Source organism: Mus caroli, chromosome 6 (assembly GCF_900094665.2).
Source record: "Mus caroli chromosome 6, CAROLI_EIJ_v1.1, whole genome shotgun sequence".
NCBI lineage: Eukaryota > Metazoa > Chordata > Mammalia > Rodentia > Muridae > Mus > Mus caroli.
This window is the reverse complement of record NC_034575.1, coordinates 132,440,999-132,464,749: the sequence shown is the minus strand read 5'-3', so window position 1 is coordinate 132,464,749 and position 23,751 is coordinate 132,440,999. Positions and strand designations below refer to the sequence as shown.

General features: G+C 40.7%; 1 protein-coding gene across 1 annotated transcript in view; it reads left to right on the top strand.

Annotated features, from left to right (window-relative positions):
- The window catches only part of Lrp6 (LDL receptor related protein 6), a 114,753-nt gene that overhangs the window by 82,467 nt on the left and 8,535 nt on the right, over positions 1 to 23,751 (top strand). Inside the window, exons 11-18 of the mRNA XM_021165898.2 lie at positions 1,544 to 1,728; positions 2,268 to 2,594; positions 11,217 to 11,419; positions 13,211 to 13,422; positions 14,623 to 14,813; positions 17,701 to 17,910; positions 19,422 to 19,547; positions 22,809 to 23,045. Of these exons, the coding sequence (XP_021021557.1) occupies positions 1,544 to 1,728; positions 2,268 to 2,594; positions 11,217 to 11,419; positions 13,211 to 13,422; positions 14,623 to 14,813; positions 17,701 to 17,910; positions 19,422 to 19,547; positions 22,809 to 23,045 (1,691 nt within the window). The remainder of the gene's footprint in view (positions 1 to 1,543; positions 1,729 to 2,267; positions 2,595 to 11,216; positions 11,420 to 13,210; positions 13,423 to 14,622; positions 14,814 to 17,700; positions 17,911 to 19,421; positions 19,548 to 22,808; positions 23,046 to 23,751) is intronic.

Genomic DNA, 23,751 nt, shown 5'->3' with positions numbered 1-23,751 from the left:
GTAGACCAGGCTGGCCTCGAACTCAGAAATCCACCTGCCTCTGCCTCCCGAGTGCTGGGATTAAAGGCGTGCGCCACCACGCCCGGCTTACAGCACACTTTCTTTAGGTTGGGTGGTCCTTATTACAAGAGTTAAGCATGTTTCATGTAGCAACTGAGACATCTGAAAATTAAGAAAATTGTTTGTTTGTTTCTTTCTTTCTTTCTTGTTCATTACAAGTTTTTGTAAAAGTTAGAGGAGGACATGTATAATATAATACTCTGTTAAATAAAGTTAAAAACAAAATTAAAGCATCCTTTCATATTTATAGGTGCATGAGACTATCTTAATAAGAAAGCCAGCAAGTCATAAAACGGTTGTGTGATGCTATCTCAAGTTAGTTGTAGGTTTACAGGATTTTCAGAGGGGAAACTAGGAAAGGGGATAATATTTGAATTATAAATAAAGAAAATATCTAATAAAGAAAGAAAGAAAATAGTTTCTAATGGAATCCTCACATCAAGCTCTCTGTTAGGTCTTTGCTCATCTATGGGAGGCCATGGGAAGACCAGCTTCTTGGTGTACCAGAAACTGAGGTGGGATTCTGGTGATCTTTGCTTAAGCACGAGTCGTCAATCAGAGAAATTCAGTACTTAGAACTGAGGACTCTAGAGTAGGTTGCCCCTGGCAAGGGTGAGCCAGCGTGCGGAGTGATTTCCCCAGACTCAGTGCTCACACTAGCAGCTGACTAGCTTAGCTGGCAAAGTATTTGGTTAAGAGTAAGGTTCTAGTTCTAGCTATGCCATGTAACTGGCTTGGAAACATGACATGAGAGATTTTACACTTCTTTACTGTTTGGCCTTCCATATAGAAAAAGCCCTAGGGAGCATTAAGATTAAACCCTCAGAAAAGTAAGGTGTAAGTGGGTGATATCTTAAATGTCATAAGGATATTAGTACTTGTATTTCTTGCTCAGCCAACATACTAGGATGGCATACATCGTGCTTATTTGTGTAGTATGTTCTCTTGAGCTGTATAACCAAATATATTTTCTGGCTTTGCCTTTGATGTGAGCCTTTCAAAAGCCACTGTTTATTTTGACATTAGTGCACTCTTGCAGCTAGTTTTTAAAGAAAGTTGATTTATATAAGTTGAAAGGTAAACCAGTATTTAAAAATCTGAAGTTGCTTACACTCAGAAATTCAGAAAGATATTTTAGTAAAGTGTACAGGATTCTTAGACCAGATTGTTAATCCTTTTCTTGATACTAGTTTTACAAGTGTTAGTGCTGCGGTAAAGAAATCATGGTTTGCCTCTGACTCCCGTCTGGGTAGAACGGTTGGATTGGATGACTGGAGAGAGCCCTGTGGCCACACCTTTGCAGGAGTGTAGGGCACAGTTAGCTGGAGATGACCAGATGCTTGGGAAATGTAGCCATGGCTTTTTACCCATTTACTTGGCTTTCTATAGTTTTTTTCAAGTTCGTTCAGTTACTATACATGACTGTGACTCCTTTGTTCAGAAAATCAAGCTGACTGTTAAATTTCCACTGTTTTGAATCTAGGTTTATGTATTGGACTGAGTGGGGAGGCAAGCCTAAGATTGACAGGGCTGCTATGGATGGAAGTGAACGCACTACATTAGTTCCAAATGTGGGCCGAGCCAATGGTCTCACCATCGACTATGCTAAAAGGCGGCTTTACTGGACAGACCTGGACACTAACCTAATAGAATCCTCAAATATGCTCGGTAAGCCTCACTGCTTCTTGCTTAGGTGTTTATGGAAACTCACTGGCTGCCCTTGTTTAGAAGCTCGGGCTGACACTTTGTATCAGCAGCTATTCTAGAATTGCATCTTTTTATTTTTGTTGTTGTTGTTGTTAGACCCCTGTTACTTGGATTTATTTATGTATTATGCAAAGTTTTATTACTGTTGGGTCTGTACTGACATTGGTGAAGGGATTCTCCTGCCGTGCACATGTATCCCCCGTCTTTTTGTGGAAGGGAGAATGAAGTACTGAGCTTTAAGTACTCATGCACCCGAAAGAAAACCAAAGTCACAATAAACCATCAGAGGTTAAAGAGACTTAGTGACTTAGTCTGTCTGACTACAGATGGACTACTTTCAGAGGTCTTGTCTGGCTTTAGGATTGTTTTTTAAATGAAGTGTTCTGCTTTAAATTGCTTATAAATTTAATGTTTCATATGTTACTTTTTTTTAACCCCAAAAGATAATTGTTCCTCACATACTGATGCCTCTCCCTTGTCTACTGACTTTCCCAAAATAGGACTCAACCGTGAAGTTATAGCAGATGACTTGCCTCATCCTTTTGGCTTAACTCAGTACCAAGATTATATCTACTGGACAGACTGGAGCCGACGCAGCATTGAACGTGCCAACAAAACCAGTGGCCAAAACCGCACCATCATCCAGGGCCATTTGGACTATGTGATGGACATCCTGGTCTTCCACTCTTCCCGGCAGGCAGGGTGGAATGAATGTGCCTCCAGCAACGGGCACTGCTCCCACCTCTGCTTGGCTGTGCCCGTCGGAGGTTTTGTGTGTGGATGCCCTGCCCACTACTCCCTGAATGCTGACAACAGGACCTGCAGTGGTAAGTTACAGTGTACCCCGGGGGCAGCTAGAATTAGAAGACAAAGCAACATTTTGAGAATGCTTCAAAAATTTTTTTTAAAGAGTAAACATTGTATAATACAAAGGTTAAAACTGGGGAGATGTACCAAATTTTACCGTTCAGTTCATAATAGCAGTTTAATTTCATACAAAGTTGCCTTTTACTTTTGATCTTAAATATTTAGTAAAAACTGTGTAGTGTCAGAGAAACATGTGTGTTCATACATGATACTTACTTATCATAAGGGAAGGGCAATGCATGCAACAGAACAAAGAGAATGCTAATATAGTTCTTTGAAATACATAAAACAGGACAAATAGCATTTTCATATGTTTGAAGCCATACAGAAAATGCACATGAAGAAGTTAAACCCAGGGTCAAGCAGTGGTTGACAGATGGGGACACTGCCCATGTGTGCAGTCACTGCTTGATTCTAGGTCTTCTCACCTCGTCAGGGTCATGATGAGACATGGTGAGAGAGAAGGATGTCCCTATGCTTTAGTCAAAGCTCTGCTGTGAAGAGGCACCATGACCAAGGCAACTCTTAGAAAGGATAACATTTGGTTGCAGCTGACTTACAGTTCAGGGGTTTAGCTGTTCTCATCATGAAAGGAAGCGTGGCACCGTGCAGTCAGACAGGTGCTGAAAGTAGCTGAGAGTTCTGTGTCCAGATCCACAGGCAACAGGAAGAGAGTGACACTGGGCCTGCCCACTCCACAGTGTCACACCAGGCCACATCTCCCAGTGACCAAGCATTCAAATCTGTGAGCCTGTGGGGGCCATTCCTATTCAAACCACCACACTCTACAATATCCTTTTAAAAGTTGACCAAAATTTCACATTAAAAGTGAACACACAGGGAGGCTGGAGAGATGGCTCAGTGGTTAAGAGCACTGACAGCTCTTCCAGAGGTCCTGAGTTCAATTCCCAGCAACCACATGGCAGCTCACAACTGTATGTAATGGGACCCGATGCTTTTTATTTATTTTTTTTTGGGGGGGGGTTATGTCTGAAGACAGCAACAGTGTACTCATGTACATAAAATAAATAATTCTTTTAAAAAATGAACACACAGTGCTAACAAAAAAGCATGTTACAACATTGTTTGCTATGGAAAACATGGTATATGGCTTAACTATACATAGAGACCCATGTCTTGAGGATTAGATAAGAAAATTAGTAAATGGTCAAGAGATATTTAAGACATCATGCCAGAAAGAGTCTTGGGAGACAGGAGACTGTCAGTTTGGAAGAAAGTAACAGCTTAGTGTAAGATTTTAGATATAATTAATTAGTGAAATTACACTGTCATTATCTGAAAAACAAAGTGTATCATATAGCAAAGGATTTAATCTTTTCTGAAATAGGCTTCAATTATGAACAAAGAATACAGATTATAATTCAGCAGTTATGTTTTAGAGAATCCCACACATTGTATTTTTTTTTTTTGCAAATAACTTTTTAAAAATGTTATACTGTTATGATTATCTTTTTAAATTTATTTATTTTTATTTTATATGGATTGGTATTTTGCTTGCATATTTATTTGTGTGAGGGTATCAGATCTCCTGGAACTGGAGTTATAGACACTTATGAGTTGTCTTGTAAGTACTGGGAATCGAACCTGCGTGCTCTTAACTAGCAGACAGTGAGTGTTTTTAACTGCTGAGCTATCTCTCCAGTACCCCCTCAACAATTTTTTAACCCTTAATTTTTCTCATTTTAAAAATGTGAATAGGGCTGGTGAGAAGGCTCAGTGGGTAAGAGCACCCAACTGCTCTTCCGAAAGTCTGGAGTTCAAATCCCAGCAACCACATAGTGGCTCACAACCATCCGTAAGGAGATCTGACTCCGTCTTCTGGAGTGTCTGAAGACAGCTACAGTGTACTTACATATAATAAATAAATAAATCTTTTTTTAAAAATGTGAATAACAACTGTAGAGCTTCTGTGGGAATGGGTGAAAGGTGATGTGGCTCTGGGGAAACCTGGAACACAGTGTGGTGGTGATGGAAAGAGGCTTGTGGACTCTGTGTGTGCTTCAGAGTTAGCGAGAATGTTGGAAATGAACTTAGAGGAGAGAAGAGAGATGGAGCAAAGCAAAGATGGTTTCCAAGTTGGTGTCAGAGTCAGCGCACTAGTAGAGGGCTTGTATTTTAGAGCTGCAGGTGTGGGATTCCCTACAGGGAAAGGAGTGTTGGGCCCAGCAGACCAGGTAGCAGATTTTAGACATGTGATATGTGGGCTCTGTTACACCTACTCAGGTCCACCCAGCCCTGTCTGTCCATTGTAGCATGGAAACAGCCATAGGCTGCATTACAGAAAAGGGCAGCACACCAGGTTTGGGTTATGGGCCATAGTTTTTAATTCCTTGTGGAGAATAAAAAAAGGGTCCTGGCAGCTAAAATCACTGGTTCAGGAAGACACGTTTGCAGAGGGTACTGAGAATTGGCATAGCCAGAGAAGCAATCAAGGCAGACAGCATTGAGGTGCCAAAGAAGAGATGAGTTGTCGACGGCTGTTGAGAGGCTAGGTGAGGTCTGGAAAATATTTTTTATCCTTTAGATTGTTTCCATCCATGTTGGCCAAAGACGGTCTTAGTGACCATGAAGGTGGTAATTTCTGGGAAGTGATGGCGAAGGACAAGTTGGAGTAGACGTGAGCAGTGAGCCTGGGAAAGGAAGGGAGGAGTAGGCAGTCATAGCAAGCAGCATCTCTCTCGAGAACTCCAGCTTTGGGGGGAAGGAGAGAATCACGGTGTGAGGACTGTTAGAAAGTGCGACATAAATAGCACTTCTGAGATCACTGTGCACGTGCCCCGTTGGTTGGTTGGTTGGTGACTGATCATCGTGGGAAATCAGTGCTGCAAGCCCCTAGTATCTGTTGGCTGACTGTCTGATACAGTTAGCAGTGCTTCAAGGCTTCTTGTGTGCTCCTTCTGAGTACCATTTAATATTTGCATGTAGTTGTAATGTATTAGGAAGAGCTTAATGTCTAGGTTCTTGCTTTCAAAAACATTCCAACATAATTTACATCATGACTGATTTAAAAAGCTAAGTCAGACCTGCTTGTCTGTGAGTTCAAGTGTGACAGTGCTCTCTAGCTCGTGCAGAGTAAAAACCTGGCTCATACAAGGTTTTTAAGGCCCAACATGAGCAATATCCCTCACTTCATAGCTGCATCTTTATCCCAAACACCCTTCTCTAACCTATGATAAGTTTCCTTATCTACTATTCTTTAATTTGCTTTCTCTGTAACAGACACATTGGTCTAATTGCTTGTTTCAGATATGCAAATCAGTCTCATTTCAGGACTGTTGATCTGCTTATTTAATATCCCTGAATGGTCTTTTTGCAAAACTTCCATCCTTCCATCCTTCATGTCTAAGTCTTTGCTTACTTGTGACCGGCATAGCAAGATGTCATCTGCAGCACTTACTGTGGAACACCTCCTTCCACCGCTATCACTGCCAGGCCCACTGCCGCCTTTCCATAGCACTCACAAGTCTTTGTTGTGTGTACCGTAGTCTGTGGCTCCACTGTTTACACATTGTAACTTCCTTCGTTTTGCTTATTACTTGCTGTGTATCCCATGAAGCAGCAGCTGTGTTCCTGGTCCCCTCTCTGGTGTGCCTGAGGTGTCTAGACTAGTGCTTCTGCTGTGTGGTAGGCACTCAGGAATTACTGTTAAATAAAATGAATGAAGAAATGGGGTGGTTCTGGAAGAAGGTGTGGCCTCCCACTCAGTAATTTAATGATCTCCAGAAACCTTTAACTTTTCTGAGCTGCAGTTTCCTTATCCGTAAAATGATAATATACAGATTAAATGGCATTCCTTGTGGCATGTGACATGTTAGAATATAGAGATTAAGTGACACTCTTAGTGTTGAGTGGTGTGTTTGAATATAGGGATTAAATGGCATTCTGTGTGATGTGGGAGTTTTCCAGTCATACCTAATTATTTTCATTCCTCCTGCTTTATTCTTGTACTTACAAAATCAAGGCTAACGGGTTGTCTTTGTTGTCATTCCGTGCTTATTTCTTTACATGATTTTTTTCATTCTTTTATTCAGTATTTGTTAAGCACTTAACTACATGATAGGCCTGATTGTAACCATTGGAAATACTAACAACGAATGAAACAGACAGAAATACCTGCCTTCACCAACCTTCCCTTTCCCTGGAACTGCTTGAACAGAAATATCAAGAGAAGAAAATGTGGGGGCAGAGATTACAAGGTTAATAGGGCTGTCAGGAAATCTGTACTAAGGTGGCATTCGTGTCAGGACTTGAAGGAGTTGAGGAAATGAGCTTTGAGGAGGTGCACATGTGACCCAGGAGGTTAGTAGATGTAGGAGAGTGAGGAAGGATGTTGGGGGACGAAACAAGAAGCTAGGTCTCGCGATCCCATCTTGGATACACAAGTGGCCTTATGGTACTTGTGTAAATTGGGAAATGATGTTCCCTCTGGACAAATTGAGTCCCCCAGGTACACAGCATGGCTCCTAGTCAGTGCTTTTGGTACCATGGATGACACAGTCTTATGTGGTAAGATTGGCCATGAAGACAGTTCTGTTCTTACCCAAGAGCAGCACCTTTCTTGAACTTACTTTTCTTAACTTATTGATGCTGTCTGAAAACAGCTGAAGATGCCTCCGGCTTACACCTCCAGCTGCTTCATGTTATCTTCAGTGAGGGAGTGCAAGGCTAGGAAAACCTAATGACTTTAATTTCTTTGTTTGTTTATTTATTTATTTATTTTAATTTTGAAACAGGGTTACCCAGGCTAGCTTAAAATTCACTATGTAGCTGAGAGCTAGTCTTGCTAAGAGCTAGTCTTGAACTTCTGATCCTCCTGCCTCAGCTTCTCAAGTACTGGGATTATAGGAATGTACTACTGTGCTTAGGTTCTTTTGTTCTGTTTTTTTAAAAAGATCTTTCTATAGGAGATGTGAGAATGTGGTTGAGGGTTGGAGAATGGATTTAGACTTTTTAAATGGATGTGTTGTGTCACTTTAAGCATGGACGGTAAGAAACTCAAATTATCAGCTTCTGAGAAATATTAATTAAAAATTAATAATGGTTAACTTTTTAATTAACATTTTTAATTACACTTCAATTTATTGTGTGTGTACATGTGAACATGCTACATGCTTATTTCATGGCATACATATGGAGGTCAGAGGACAGACTGGAGGAGTTGATCCTGGAGATGGAACTTGGACCATCAAAATTAGTCGCAAGTGCCTCTACCTTGCTGGGGGAGCCATCTTGCAGGCCTATCAATATCTTTGAGTAGATTTCTTGCTTTTGTTGTTGTTGTTAATAAGCATCTATTTAGAAACAGATTTGATTTGGTTTTGCTTGTTTTGAGATGGAGGTTACACTGTGTAGCCCAGGCTAGTCTTGAGCTCTTAGGCTTAAATAGTTTTTCTCACTCCTGAGTGGCTAGGACTGCAGCCATATAGGGTTTGGCCTCTGGCTTTCTTACTCTACACATTTCTAGAATAAGCTCTACAATGACTGTGGAATCTTGTGTACTGATTACAGTCTGACTTGGAAGAGAATACTCAACAAAACTCATTAGGAACCAGTATATATTTGGTTGTTTCCTGGACAGGAAAAATTGAGAACTAAAATACCAAGGTCTTTCTTCTAAGTGTGACTGAATCTTAATACAAATGGCACTTAAGAAAATAGTATTGTCAAAAAGTAATCCTTTGTGGGAAGATAACATTATAGCCGTTCCATGTAAAGTGTGTTCTTATAGCCAAACGCTTACTAACAGGGCTCAAGTTATTAGGTCAATGTGTGATGGAGATTTCTAATTGAATGGCTATTTACTGAATCTTGTAAACTGGATGTGAGCTTTTATCTAATGAAGAACTTAACAGAAATGCAGTATTGCAGTTATCAGGTATCTCTGTCAGTGCCAGTGAGTTCCTTTGTATCCGTATGAGTGTGAGAAAGCCCTGAGCTACAAGTAAGAGCTGTGAAGGTCAGGGGTCAGGCAGGGAGCTCTGGCATGGCTTCCTGTGCCAACGCCCTTGAGAAGGATGTGTCGGTTGGGTTTAGGTAATGGCTGAGCACCAAGGAAAATAAAGTCTCATCACGTTTCTGTGTATAGGCTACAGCAGCCCTCTGCCCCCACCGTCATTTTTTGTGGTTTCCATTACCTGTAGTCAGCCTCCATCTGGAAATAATAAACTGAAAATTCCAGAAATTATTCGTAAGTTTTAAATTGCATGTGGTCCTAAGTAGCGCAGTGCAATCCATTTCAGTCCTAGCCACGATACAAACCGTTCTTGCCTAGCACTTCCTTCCATTCTTTCTGTGCTGCTCTGTGGCCATCTCTCATGTTAGTCAGCTTGTGTTCAGGTGGTGTTAGGTCTCCTTAGTAGTCTCCCTAATGCAAATAGTATGTTAGTGGCAATTAAATTACAGTATATTATTACAATTTCTTCTCATTGCTCTGTTTGCCAGCCTGTAAGTATATCTGTCACATGTATGCCTGGTGCTCACTGGGTGTCAGAAAGGGACATTGGGTCCCCGAAAATTACAGTTACAGAAGGCTGTTAGCTACCATGTGGGTGCTGGGAATTGAATCTTGTACCAACAAGAGCTCTTAACCAGTGAGCTGTCTCTCCAGCCCCTTAAATTAAATTTAATGATAAATATAGGGAAATATATAGCAAATTAAAGAATTGATACTGACAAACTATCAGTAATGGGGAGGGGCTATTTTAGGGTTTAAAAAGTTCTTTTAGGTATTCCTGTTGCTGGTAACACTCTCAAATGCCATTTGTTTGTTTGTTTGTTTGTTTTGAAGATAGGCTCTCATTATATAACACAGGCTGACCATAAAGTCACTGTTAGTCTCATTTCTCTACTTCTCAGATGTTATCCTGAACTGGAGATGACTCCAGAGTAACGAGAGGCTCAGTCCCTGGGATAGGGAAGTGTTGTCTTGGGCACACTTTCTCATTTCATGAATTGGTATCATCTTACCATAGAAACACAACATTTTTTTTAGTGAAGTTATAAATATTGTTGTTTTGTGTTTTGTGTTTTTTTTTTTAACTTTTCTTTGTTTTATGTGTATGAATGTTTGCCTGCACGTATGTATTTGTGCCATGTATATGCCTGGTACCCATGGAGGCCACTAAGAAATGTTAGGTCTCCTTGGTTTGGGGTTAAAGCCACTTGTGATCTTCCATGTGAGTACTGGGAAATAAGCTTACATCCTCTACAAGAGCAACTTGCACTCTTAACCACTAAGCCGTTTTTTTCCAGCCCCTATTTTTGTTTTGTTTTGTTTGGGGTGGGGGTTCTTGGTTTTAGACAGCTTCACCCTATCTAAGTCTTGCGTTTGCAGTGACTGTTCTGCCTTAGTCTCCAGAGTCCTACAGCTGACCTTAATGCTTGCTTTCAAGATTATACATGATAAGTGTTAAAGTGTCTATAGGGACTTGAACCCAGGCCCTCATGCAGGCTAGGCAAGTCTTCTCTCACTGAGCTACGTTCCAATCTATTATTAGTTGTTTTTTGTTTGTTTTATCACTTTTTCCTTCTTCTCCCTGCAAAGCAAATAAAATCTATAACCTTTTATGTTATTATTAAATGATTAATTAAAAATAAGATCTTTGGTATTTTTTCAAGACAGAAAAACAGGCTAGATGATTGAAAACCAATGGCCAGGGGGCTGGAGAGATGGCTCAGCAGTTAAGAGCACTGACTGCTCTTCTCCAGATGTCCTGAGTTCAAATCCCAGCAACCACATGGTGCCTCAAAACCATCTATAATGGGATCCATGCCCTCTTCTGGTGTGTCTGAAGACTGTAACACTATACTTATAAAATAAATAAATCTTAGAGGTAAAAAAAAAATCAATGGCCAGAGAGATCTAGGTACAAAATTGTAACTTATTCCTCAAATTCACCTTTTTAATAACTAAAAATGAGACATACAGATAAATCTTTTATAGAGTCCATCCCTTTTCTGTAACTCTAAGAGTGATTGATCCTTTTCCCTGCTAACATGCCAGGCATCTATTCAGATGTAACTGAGCATTGAATTGTTTATCAGATGCAAAGCTCTATTATGAAAGAAGACCTATCAGTCATTTACCATGGAGCCAAAGGTCTAGTAATAACTATGTAACTGAGAATAGTTAGGTAAAGGCCAACTGGAAAGGAGTAGAGTGACTAAAGAGGCACAGAGTGAGCATGGGAACCCAGAGTGGGAGAATCTCATCTTCCTGGGCGTGGAGGAGGTCAAGGGAAGCCACACAGAGGATGGGGATTGGTCCTGGAGGTGTGGGTAAACAAACAGAACAACTCTGGGCAGCACAGCACAATCAGAGAAAGCAGGAAGGAGATGCAGGCGGAGGGACCAGGCCGGAAACGGTTACAACTGGCTTGATAGAGTGCTGATCGTTCTCACTGTGAAGGACGTTTCTGGGTGCATGCCAAAGCGTCCTTCCCTTAGCTTTATCAAGCCCTTCCAATTGGAGATACAGTAACAGTAACAGCCTCACCAAACCTTGCGGGTGATGAAGCCCCAGTCCCTCACTGTGTTTTAGATTTGCTCTTTTCTTTTTAAAGCTCCTACCACCTTCCTGCTCTTCAGTCAGAAGAGCGCCATCAACCGCATGGTGATTGATGAACAACAGAGCCCTGACATCATCCTTCCTATCCACAGCCTTCGGAACGTCCGGGCCATTGATTATGACCCTTTGGACAAGCAGCTCTACTGGATTGACTCTCGACAAAACTCCATACGAAAGGCACATGAAGATGGTGGCCAGGTAACTCGGGCTTAATCCACAGTTCATTGCTGACTAGAATTGCTCCAACCGTCCACACTGCTTCATTTGTGTACAAGGGAAATGGAAGTGCAGAGATCCTACTTTTTATTTTTAACTTCTCAAGTGAACTGTACCCTAGAGACACGATGATGGTGACATTGGGTTGGAAAAGAGGTCGTTAGTGACTTTGACCACTGGTTACATCTACTCTTGCCAGGTTTCCATTATCCTGGTGTGTGCACAAGTACAGGTCTTGAAATCAAGTGGATCTTAGTTCCGATCCCAGCTCTGTCACTCATTAGAAATCTTAGTTAACTTTTTTGATTGAACATAATGCAAGGCATAAAGCCTTTACCTGTTAATGATAGGGATTGTACAGATATAATTATATTACTAATTACCTTTTACTTAAAAGACTCATTGAGTAAAAAACATAATCTTAGTAAAAAATAAAAACTCCCAACAATTTGATCCAGTATTTCTTGGTATCTATTTGGGGACTGCAGAATGAGAATAATGATATTATCAGTCTAATTTGTGCCTATGTATGAGTCATGGATTTCAGTGCTATTTACACTTCCTTCCTCTCTGGGCTCAGTCACTATAAGCTTCAAATTACAGTAGCCGTTGGCTGTCTTCTTTACAGCAAGCACTTTACATTTTGAATGTGTTAAAATATAGGGAAATGAGATTACTCAAGTGTGCTATGTCTTACCTTACGGTGAAGAACAAGGAGGATGTCATGTGTAGGGTGCTGAGAACATTTAGCAATGTTAGCAGCGTGCTCATACCTTGTACTCCATCTGTACTTTATTCTCATAGGCCAGTGCTAGTGGCCATTAACCGGTAGATAGAAATTACACAGCCAAAGACATGGCAAATAAATTAGGTATCTTTTTGAAAGATCTTTTTGAAGTTGTATTAACTCAGAATCCTAGTAAATGAAATAAAATTTATTTGGACTGACTATATAGAAAAATGTGCTTTTGGTTGACTTTGTAAGAAAATATTACATTAATAATAGTAATATAATAATAATTGCTATTGGGCTGGAGAGATGGCTCAGCAGTTAAGAGCACTGACTGCTCTCCCAGAGGTTCTGAGTTCAAATCCCAGCAACCACATGGTGGCTCACAACCATCTGTAATGGGATCTGATGCCACCTTCTGGTGTGACAGTACCAGTATACCCACATACATGAAATAAGTAAATCTTTTTAAAAAATAAATAATTCCTGTTTCCCCATATAGGCCAGTAGTCCAGCATGCAGGAAGCTAAAGTGTGGAAAGTCCCAGCTGCAAAGCAGTGTGTCTGTGTGTGAGGGTGTGGAGGCCCAGGGTGCGTCTCCACAGACTGCAGGGTGTTTAGCAGCATTCCTGGCTTTCACCTAGCAGTTGCCAGTAGGATTCCCACATCTTGATATCAAAATATCTGTGGATATTCCCACATCTGTGGCGTCCTGTGGGTGCAGCATCACCCTTGGATGGGGACCGCTGCTCTGGATGTATTTCTAGGTTGCGATTGGATCACTCTGGAAGAAAACGGTTCTCCTCTCTGATCAAGGCATCATCAGATTCTTGGACCTCTCTATGTTGTCCCCACCACCCTCTTCTGCTCCAGGTTAAAGTAGCCCTGAAATGCATTTGATAAGCAAATACATCACTCATACAAACTCTTTTTTAAAGACCAGATACCCTTCTGACGTATGCTCACACGAATTAAGAATTGTGTGTATTGCCTTGTGGTTGTCTGGTGTGGAGACTGACTTATATGTTTCTTTCTTTTCTTTAGGGTTTTAATGTAGTTGCAAGCTCAGTCGCAAATCAGAATCTTGAAATACAGCCCTATGATCTCAGCATTGATATTTATAGCCGTTACATCTACTGGACCTGTGAAGCTACCAATGTCATTGATGTGACGAGATTAGATGGACGGTCAGTTGGAGTGGTTCTAAAAGGCGAGCAAGACAGACCTCGAGCCATTGTGGTAAACCCCGAGAAAGGGTATGTCCCAGAGCCACAGTCTGAGACTGCCTCTGACGCCTCCTCACCCTTCGTTTCTCTTTCAGTGGTCCTCACACCAGCAAACAACTCCACTCGGTGTTTCCCGGCCTGGTGCCTCCGCCTGCATCTCCTTCCTGCTTTCTCTGATTGTGCTGTGCTGCCCAGAGTTGTTCTGTTTGTTTACCTCTAAATCCCTCCCCCACCTCCAGGACCAATCCCCATCCTCTGTGTGGCTTCCCTTGACCTCCTCCACGCCCAGGAAGATGAGATTCTCCCACTCTGGTTCCCATGCTCACTCTTGCCTCTTTGTCACTCTACTCCTTTCCAGTTGGCCTTTACCTAACTGTTTTCAGTTACATAGTTATTACTAGACCTTTGGCTCCATGGTAAATGACTGATAGGTCTTCTTTCATAATAGAGCTTTGCATCTGATAAACAATTCAATGCTCAGTTACATCTGAATAGATGCCTGGCATGTTAGCAGGGAAAAGGATCAATCACTCTTAGAGTTACAGAAAAGGGATGGACTCTATAAAAGATTTATCTGTATGTCTCATTTTTAGTTATTAAAAACATGAATTAGAGGAATAATTTGTAATTTTGTACCTAGATATCTCTGGCCGTTGATTTCTTTTTAAAAATCTATAAAATGTAATTTTCTGAAAACTTCTTGGTACCCTTTGTTACTATTATTAAAAGTAGTATATTATCTTGACCTTTTTAAAAAGATAGGCGGTGCGGGGCAGGAGAACCTGGAGAAAGGTTAACTAGTAGCTCCTCTCAGTTGTGCTTAGCAGTGAGACGCTCCAGCACATTGTTGCCGGGAGACTGACTGACTGCAGAGTGCATGCCCCAGAGCGCTACAGAAAGCGCTTGAGCATGCTCACTGTAAAAAGTACACCCCTGAGGAGATAGAGATATTTAACCTAACTATGAAATATAAACAGACATTGAAATAGCAAGTTTACTCAATTATATATAATTTTTGTTTGTTTGCATATGGCTGGACATTTTTAAATAGATTTAAAAATATTTTACCTCCATTTATCTTTTTAAATTTGTGTTTGTGTTTTGTAAGGCCTTGTGCATGTTAGGCAATGGTTCTGCCAATCAGCTGTACTTTCTGTGTTTATCTTACCAAGAATAGCCTCAACTTCTCTGATTCTTCAGTAATTTTTTATTTTCTCCTATTATCTTTAGGTATATGTATTTTACCAATCTTCAGGAAAGATCTCCTAAAATTGAACGGGCTGCATTGGATGGTACAGAACGAGAGGTCCTCTTTTTCAGTGGCTTAAGTAAACCAATTGCTTTGGCTCTTGATAGCAAGCTGGGCAAGCTCTTCTGGGCTGACTCAGATCTCCGGCGAATTGAAAGCAGTGATCTCTCAGGTACCCAGAAGTGTCTCTGTATTTTAATTTGAGTTTTAAAATGATTCCAGTGCTGTGAATGTGTATTCTTCCCGTGTTATTTTTGTACATGATTATAATTTTATCATTAGATATATTTAGCATCATGTTAGTTAAGGAGATCTTTAATTACTTCCTTTGTTCCCTAATTACTCACCAGTTTTATTGATCTGAAAATTATGTATCTTTTCTTTCTAATTCTTCTCGACTTTTACACTCTTATCTTCTCTGAAGTCTAGCCTGTGACTGGTCTCTCCACTCATTTTTCCATATGAAAGTTTGCGTGTGTAATCATTCACAAACACATTTTACATATGCAGACATCTGAAGTGTGACTCCTCATGTCTTGTTAAGTCTTGAGAGCATTCTCAACCAAGGAAGAGCTGGCTGTGCTCCCACTGGGCTCAAGTTGGTACTCACCCTTCACAGAGGCATCACTTACATTCTCACACTTGTAACGTTTTACTTTTATGGTCCTCTGTTTGTAATCAGTTACCCTTCTATCATAAATCATGGCCTCGTTAGTGACCAGGAAAATAAAAGTGAAATGTACTGTTTATTTTTGTCAGAGTGGCAAAAGTATGTTAAGGTTCATTGTACGCAACACTTGTCAGGATGGTAGAAATAACATACTCTCCTCAGAGTGGAGCTGGCGCTCAGGCGTGAGCACTTGCCTGACGTGCTGGGCTGAGTCCTAGCTCCATAACCCAAATCCAGTAGAAACAGCAGAACTTTTAGTGTGGAACATTTTGCCAATAACTATCAGCACTTAAAGGAGATAACCTCTGATTGGACAGTTTCCCTTTTAGCTGATATGTCTTACATAACTACTACCCTTGTGCTCACTGAGCACTGTGATCATCTTTCCTGGAAAAATACACTGTAACATGTCTGCATGCTGCTTATCAGTTCCATTCAAGAATTCGTAAGGCAATTGTGATGAAGGCTCTAATTCCTCTTGGAAACTAAAGCAGAAAGATACTGCTTTTGAGGCCTGCCTGGCCTAATACCAATACCCCATTTCAAAAAAAAACCAAAGCAAAACAAAAACCAAAAGCAACCAACCTCCACAGTGATACATGGATCTTGTGAACATTACTCTGTGGCCTAAAAGTAGTGGTGGAATTTCTATATAATACAGACAGTGACATACATACATAGATACACAGATTCTCTCCACAATTCACATTAGTCTAAAGACCCTGTCAAAATTTTATGAGAGTTGTCTCTCCAGCACCTGGCACTGTTGGAGGTTTTAACCAGTCTACTCGTTTAAAATACACTTCACAGCCAGGCAGAGGTGGCAGAGCAAGTTCCAGGACCTCCAAGGCACACACAGAAACCCTCTCTTTAAAAAAAGCATAAAGCATACATCCGTGTACAAACAGACACATAACAGACAAAACCAAAACAAACAAACAGACACCCAAAACAAACAAAAATGTTTAGCACAGTAACAAAGTTTTTCACCTTATTTATTGAAACTGAACAAAATTTCTGTTGTATTGATTTCCCTGTTTTTTATAACTCATATCTCCCCCCGACCCCTGAAAGTCTGACTGGGTTACCCACATGGGCTGCAAACTTGAGGTATCCTGCCTGCCTGCTCCTCCTGAGCAGCCCATCTGCCATTTCCACTTTCAGTTTCTAGAATTTTCTGTGGATTCAGAATATGAATTTACTGCTAAGTTACATATATGATAATAAAGTTGCATATATGATAATTAAGCTGCATATATGATAAAGAATTTGGATCAATCTTAGCCTTGTTGAAGGAAGTTTTGTTCTGTAGTTGTCTTGTACTTTTTACATTTATATGAACCTCCTTTTGCTGATAAGACAAGAAACTTCGCATTCTGTCTTTTCTACTGTTTTGAGACATAGTTTAAAAAAAAAACCAAAAAACTTTTTTGCTTGAATGCATGTCTATGCACCACATCTGTGCCTGGTACCTGTGGAGGATTCCCTGGGACTAGAGTTACTGATGACTGGGCTGCCATGTGAGTGCTGGGAATCAGAAGAGCAGCAGCCAGTGCTCTTAACCACTAGTTTATCTCTCCAGCCCATGAGATAAAACTTTATCACACATGATTCTTGGCTGGGGGTGCACTTCAGTGCTAGAGCGCTTACCTAACATAAGCAAGGCCTTGGGTTCAATTCTCAATCACGAACACGCACATGCATGCTCGCTACCCATCCCATAGGAAATTTTTACACATGTGAGTCAGTCTCTGAGATGGATTACTAAAAGCTTTTGATGTTGCTTACTTGTTTGTGGTCCTCCCTTTCCTTAGAGGATGTGTTCTGAGTTCCTCTAACAGCATGGAGAATACCAAACTCCAGAGGTACCACAAATTGCTTATCTGTGCTGTAGAAGTTAACCTGCCCTCATTATATCTCTGTTCTTAGATGTTGAGTCCAGGATAGCATAGGATTAATCCACTACCTGTGAGTCAGATGGGCTGTGTGTGTTCTGAGAACTCAGGTCGAGTGGCAGAAGAATTGTTTTTTATAGACGTCTCAAGTGTTTACCACCGCTGTCTCATCTAGACAGGAGTTGTTTTGATCTGTTTTATCGTGTCAGCTTTTCATAAAATTTTAATTCAAAATGGATTCTGCTAAAAAGAAATTGAATCCTGCTGTCCCAAGTTCTGTGTTACACTTCATAACTAGAAAATTCTCCATGGACTGGGATTAACTCCTAGTTGCTCATGTCTGGTCTTACACCCTTTTCTGCCACATTTAAGTCTTACGGGGAAGCGCTTGGATTTCCCTTACTTCTAGGATCTACCTGGTATTCATGGGATAACTGCTGAAAGTGGGATTTGGGCTCACAAATCATTGCTGTTAAATACTTTCCTTTTCCAAGGTGCCAACAGGATAGTGCTAGAAGACTCTAATATATTACAACCTGTGGGCCTGACCGTGTTTGAAAACTGGCTCTATTGGATTGATAAACAGCAGCAGATGATTGAAAAAATTGACATGACTGGTCGAGAAGGAAGAACCAAGGTCCAGGCTCGAATTGCTCAGCTGAGTGACATCCATGCAGTAAAGGAGCTGAACCTTCAGGAGTACAGTAAGTGAAGTGGACAGTGAGTGCCAGGGGCTGCTGTGCTGTAAGAAACAAGACATGGCTTCATAGTTTCAACATTTTTCTTCTTTATTTGTTTTTAATATTTAGAAAAATTGTGTTGAAGTGTTAAATAGAGTGTGATTTGGGTTTTTCAAAATTATCATGAAGACAGGTAAAGAAGTATACTCCTGTAATCTTAGCACCAGGGAGAAGGCAGGAAGATTGCCAGTTAGACCTAGTCTCAGTAAAACCTAGCCCTGGGATGTAGCTCAGTGGTAAAGCACTGGCTTTGCATCCACAAGGCCTGGGTTTGGTCTTTAGTCTAAGTAGATAATTGAGTGGTATTGTATACTTGAACGACTGAGAACCACCTTTGTTGATACATACTCAAGTATAATAAGTAGCATCCATTTTGGGTAATCTGCTCCTTTGTAGATAGTTGACCATCTCAATATCAACACACCCATATTATGATAGAAAACAGATCATAAGTGACGGCTATATTGCATAATGATACTGATACTGTAATAGCAAAGATCAGATTGCTTGTAACACAGCTAAATAGAAAACTCAGAGAGGTGACGTTGTAAGTACAAGTTGTAAAGCTGACATTGAAGAGTTGCTGAATGGCTTGTCTTTTTAGCTTCACCCAATAAGAGGAAATTAGGCCTTTGTAATACTTTATGCTACCTTTGGCAATTGAACAAGCAAGCAGTTTTGTCTTTCTCAGTTCCATGTGACCATAAAGTTCTGTCTTCTACTAACTTTAATTTTCTACAAATTTTTTATTAAAATATACCCTTTAAAATGAAATACTTTTATTCTTTAGGAAAGTAGAGTTCTGAGTTAAAATGTTTAGAAGAGAATTCTCAATTTTAGAAATAAAACTACATAAGTGCCAACAGTCTCCCTGGCAACTTCTAATTCTATAAATCATGTTTTACTTATTTGGTGTTTTTGAAACCAGGTCTCATTGTGTGGTCCTAGCTGGCCTAGAACTTGCTGTGTAACCAGTTCTGGCCTTTACTTACGGTTGGGCTTTTGCCTCTGCTTTCCAGTACTGGAATACAGGTGTGCCTCCTCATGCCCTTATTTGCAATTAATATCTTAACTACATAGTTAACATATCATAGTTGGATTTTTTATTCATCATGTTGTTTGGGTTTGTTGTTGTTTGTATGACCCTGGGGGTTGAACCCAGGGCGTCCCTCATGGCACTCTTAAACCTACAGCAGTTTAGAATGGTATAACATTGCTAGATCTACATGCCTGCAGTCTGGGTGTTTCTGGAGGCTGAGATAGGAGGGTCACTTGAACCTAAGAGTTTAAGACTCGCTTGGCCATAGTAGGCTCCCACCTCATTCGCCTCCTTGCTGGGCTCATGGATAGATAATGTGTTAGAGGTCATATAGGGACAGAGCGTGGAATTAAACTATGTAGAGGTAAAGTCAGAAGTTTTTAAGATGTGGTATTGTTTGTGGTTCATAAATCAATTATGATAATCACTCTTCCAGGACAGCACCCTTGTGCCCAGGATAATGGTGGCTGTTCACATATTTGCCTTGTAAAAGGAGATGGTACGACAAGATGCTCCTGCCCCATGCACTTAGTTCTGCTTCAGGATGAGCTGTCCTGTGGAGGTAACGATGTTAAACTCGTTCATCTATTGCTAGTCTGCAAAGCTGCTATTTCTCCTGACTTAGTTGGTTGTTTTTGTTCTATTTGTTTGTCTCCCAGGCTCACCTTTCCCCCACTTGCTCCCCAGACGTTTCCCTAGTGCTCCAGCCTCCAGTGACACTGTTTTAACAAACTGTTTCTGCATGGGTCTTACACATTCCACATAAAAGTGGAATTATTAGGTGGTTACCATTCTTATTTCATTTAACATGTATTCTCTAGGCTCATTTCTTTGTAGCAAGCACATGATAGGAGTTCCCTTTTTAAAAGTCAAATAGTATTTTTTTATTATATATATCTTATGGTATTTTCAACCTATGAATTATATTTCCAGAACAAATGAAACAAAATCAAACCTTGTACAGCAATGTAAGCATATTTAATGCCATTGAATTATATACCCTTAAATGATTCAATTGATAAAATGTTGTTACATATGTTTTATCATAGTTAAAAGAAATTGTGTTTCCATATAGAATGCTAGACTTGCTTTAAAAAGCAAATCCTGAAGAAATTTAAGAGATAAAACTGAACCAGTATCCCATCTTCAGTTAGAAAATATCTTTTAAAGGGACTCATTTTTTTTTTGCTTATAAAGTAATTTTTTATTTGTATAGAAAATTAATAGCAAGTTTTAGAAAATTAATGCAAATGTCACCTGACTCAAGATGTAAAATGTTGCTTTAAGAAAGTACTCTGGAAGATTGTGTACTTGAGAGATGGACACAATTCAAGATCATCCTGGGCAAGGAAACCCTTTCTCCAAGAAATAAAAAATGAGCTAACAAACAGGGAAGGGGGAAAGAAAGATTGTGGCAGTCACAAAAGAGAATCCCATGACCCTATGATACCAGCACTGGACCACAGGGTGGATTAGAATCTGGCCTGGGCATTTAGTGGGACCTGTTCAGTCCACCACCACTCGAGAGAGGAGGGAGAGGAGGGCACAGAGGCACAGAGGAAAGGGAAGGAAACAGAGAAAGCAAGGAGTCTCGGTTCTTTCTAGAAGCAGCTCCTACTCTGCAGAGTGTAGCCAGTCAGCGTTGGTTTGAACATTATCAGTGGGGCCTTGGCATGTAACCTTTTGGATGTTAGATTCTCTTACATAATTCTCTTACATAATGTCTTTTTGAGATCCAGGGGTATAAATGTGTCAGCACTTTTTAATTACTGAGTCACAGTTCATTATGTAACACTACAGTTACTCTGCTGTGAGGAACCATTGTGTTTCATTTTTAATGAAACTTCTGTGCATGTTCTGGGCAGTCTTTGTAACGTACAGTGATTCCACAGCGTAAGTAAGCAGTGAAGTCTGGGAACTAAACGTCACTGTACAGCTCTCACTTGAACTTGCCTCGTGTACCATCTCAGGCTGTGTTTCTTCCCACCTGGCTCTCTGCTTTTATCTGACTTAAGAATTTGGTTGATGTCCGCTCTGGCGAGGTCTGTTTCCATGTGCTTCTGTGTACTTGTGTCATTACAAATGTGTCTTTCTCCTCTTTTGTAATATCTTACGTATTCATCAAGTGCCTGTGAGGTCCCGTGCTCAGAGGTCTGTAGTAACTGCTTAGATCTCCCGCATGTTGTGCAGTGTGAGCTACAGACGGCTACTTTCACTTACTGCCTGATTCTGTCTTAACCATTCGTTTTTTGTTTGTTTGTTTTGTTTTTTTTAAGAACATGGGTCATATTTATGCTTTTAAATCCTCCATACAATTTAATATGGTTTTGAAAACATAGTAAACTCTAAGAAAAAATCCTTCAGATTTACCATGTAAACTGTTGAGCTGTAATCTGCATTAGTCTGTTTTAAAGATAATGCTTTTCTGATCAGCATATGATAAACTCATGTGTTTCTTAGAGGATTTATTAGCACATGTTTTAATGAAATAAGTTTGGTAAGATAAATTAAATAATATTAATAATAACAATATATGATTACAAACTGTAATCCAGCATGCAGAAGGCTGAGGCAGGATTTTCTCCAACTCAAGACTAGCCCGGGGTGTACTGTAAGACTTTGCTCATGTAGACAAACACAAGTTGACAAAATAATGAAGGCTTTGATGACGTCCCTAGTTCTTCTACTCTTGTCCTTTTAAGGATGACCATCCCTTGTTTGTCACACAGTCAGCTGTGTGTCCTTGAACATCACTTAGCCTCTCTGACTCATTTTTCATGATGAACGGGCTACTGCTGTGTGTAATGACTTGTGTCTGTAGATCAGTTTAAGTTACATGGATGGTTATGAATTATTTGAGCCCAGAGTTCAGCATGAAAACAGGATGAGACCTTGACTCTTAAAATTCAAGAAAGGGTGGGGTATGGACACATAAAGAGGAGGGTTGTGCTTGAGGTGATGAGAGCATTTGCTGCACAAGCAGGAGGGCCCTAGTTACAATTCCGAGCACCATGGAAAAATAAATAAAGCCAGGCATGGCTGTTCATACTGTGGCCCTAGCCCTGTGCTGAATTAGGAGGGTCAGTGTGGCTCTCTGGCCACCAGTGTAGCTCCAGGTTTAGTGAGAGGCCTTGTCTTAAATGGAGAGCAGTAAAGCAGGACACGCAGTATCCTCCTCTGACCTGCACCTGTGTACACAAGACAGACAGGGAAGGAACATAAGGAAAAATGAGAGAAGAAGAGTGCATGGTGGCTTGTGTCCAGGCCTCGCCACACATGGCAGAAGCATGCTTTTCCATAGACATATAAACAAGTAACAGTAGCCAGTTCTAATGAGTAACCTGGAAGTAGACTCACTTCTGTCCACTAGACTTGGAAGGAGCATGAAAACATGTTCCAAGATGTTTTTAAGACACCAAGGTCACAAAACTCGTGTCTTGTTTCTTGGAGTTTTCTCACAAGCACTCAGGATTTCTCTCCCAGGACTCCATTCTTGGGCTATGTTCGACCTCTCACGCAGTAAACCCAGTGACAAGAAAGAGTGGGGTCTTCAGGGGTGTGAGCACCTCAGCGCTATGCTCATTCTAAGCTAACTTTAAACAACATGGAAATTGGCAGTCATGGTGGTGTTTCCTGGGTGGGTTGCAGAGGTTTTCGTCCTAATCAGACTGTAATGCTAAGACTGCCTGTGTTTTTAACTGGATATTTGTGAGCAGATGAAGTACGTATTGTAACATGTTGCCTGTGTAGTTTGCCTAGGCCCCCTTGGCTCTCGTGTTGTCTCTGTGTGACCACTGCTCTTTCCGTCTCTCCTCACGTGCAGAGCCTCCAACGTGTTCTCCTCAGCAGTTTACCTGCTTCACTGGGGACATTGACTGCATCCCTGTGGCTTGGCGGTGTGATGGGTTCACTGAATGCGAAGACCACAGTGATGAACTCAATTGTCCTGTGTGCTCAGAGTCTCAGTTCCAGTGTGCCAGTGGGCAGTGCATTGATGGTGCCCTTCGATGCAATGGTGATGCGAACTGCCAGGACAAATCAGATGAGAAGAACTGTGAAGGTACTAAGTTCCTCTGTGCTTGGTTTATGATTCTTTGCATCAAGTTATTTAAAATTCAGAGTCCTTTTGTTGTTGTTTTTGTTTGTTTTGGCTTTTGGGCTCAATAATTTGAGTTTTATATTTGACTATGCCTTGCACATTATATATGTAGCTAATTATTTGAACCATTTTATATATGTAAGTTCTCTACAAATTAATGTGTTTATTTTGCTACTTGATCGAAATACCTTTGTGGTGAGTGTCTTTGGCTGTGATAAAACCACTCACACTGTCCAAGGGCAACTTAATGAAGAAAGAGTTTATTTTGACCAAAAGTTCCTGAGGGAGAGTCTATAAAGGCAGGGAAGCTGAGAGACCACATCTTCTCCTTCAAGATACCAAGCAGAGGAAATGAGCTGGGAGTGGGGTGAGACTGTAAACTTAGCTCTTCCCTGCCCGATGTACGTCCTCTAACACTGCAACTCCCCATAACCTCCCAAAACAGCTCCACCAAATGGGGACCTAGTGTTTAAATATTTCCCTTGTAATGAGACATTGCTCATTCAAGTCACCACAGTGACATTTTATAGAGGTGTATTTAGCTCACATTCTGAAACGTCAAGGGCAGGTGCTGGCTTTAGTTGGGCTCTGGTGAAAACCTCCTGGCAGAAGGCAGCACAGTAGTGAGAGTACTTGGGAGAGTGAGGGCACACATCTATACTGCGGA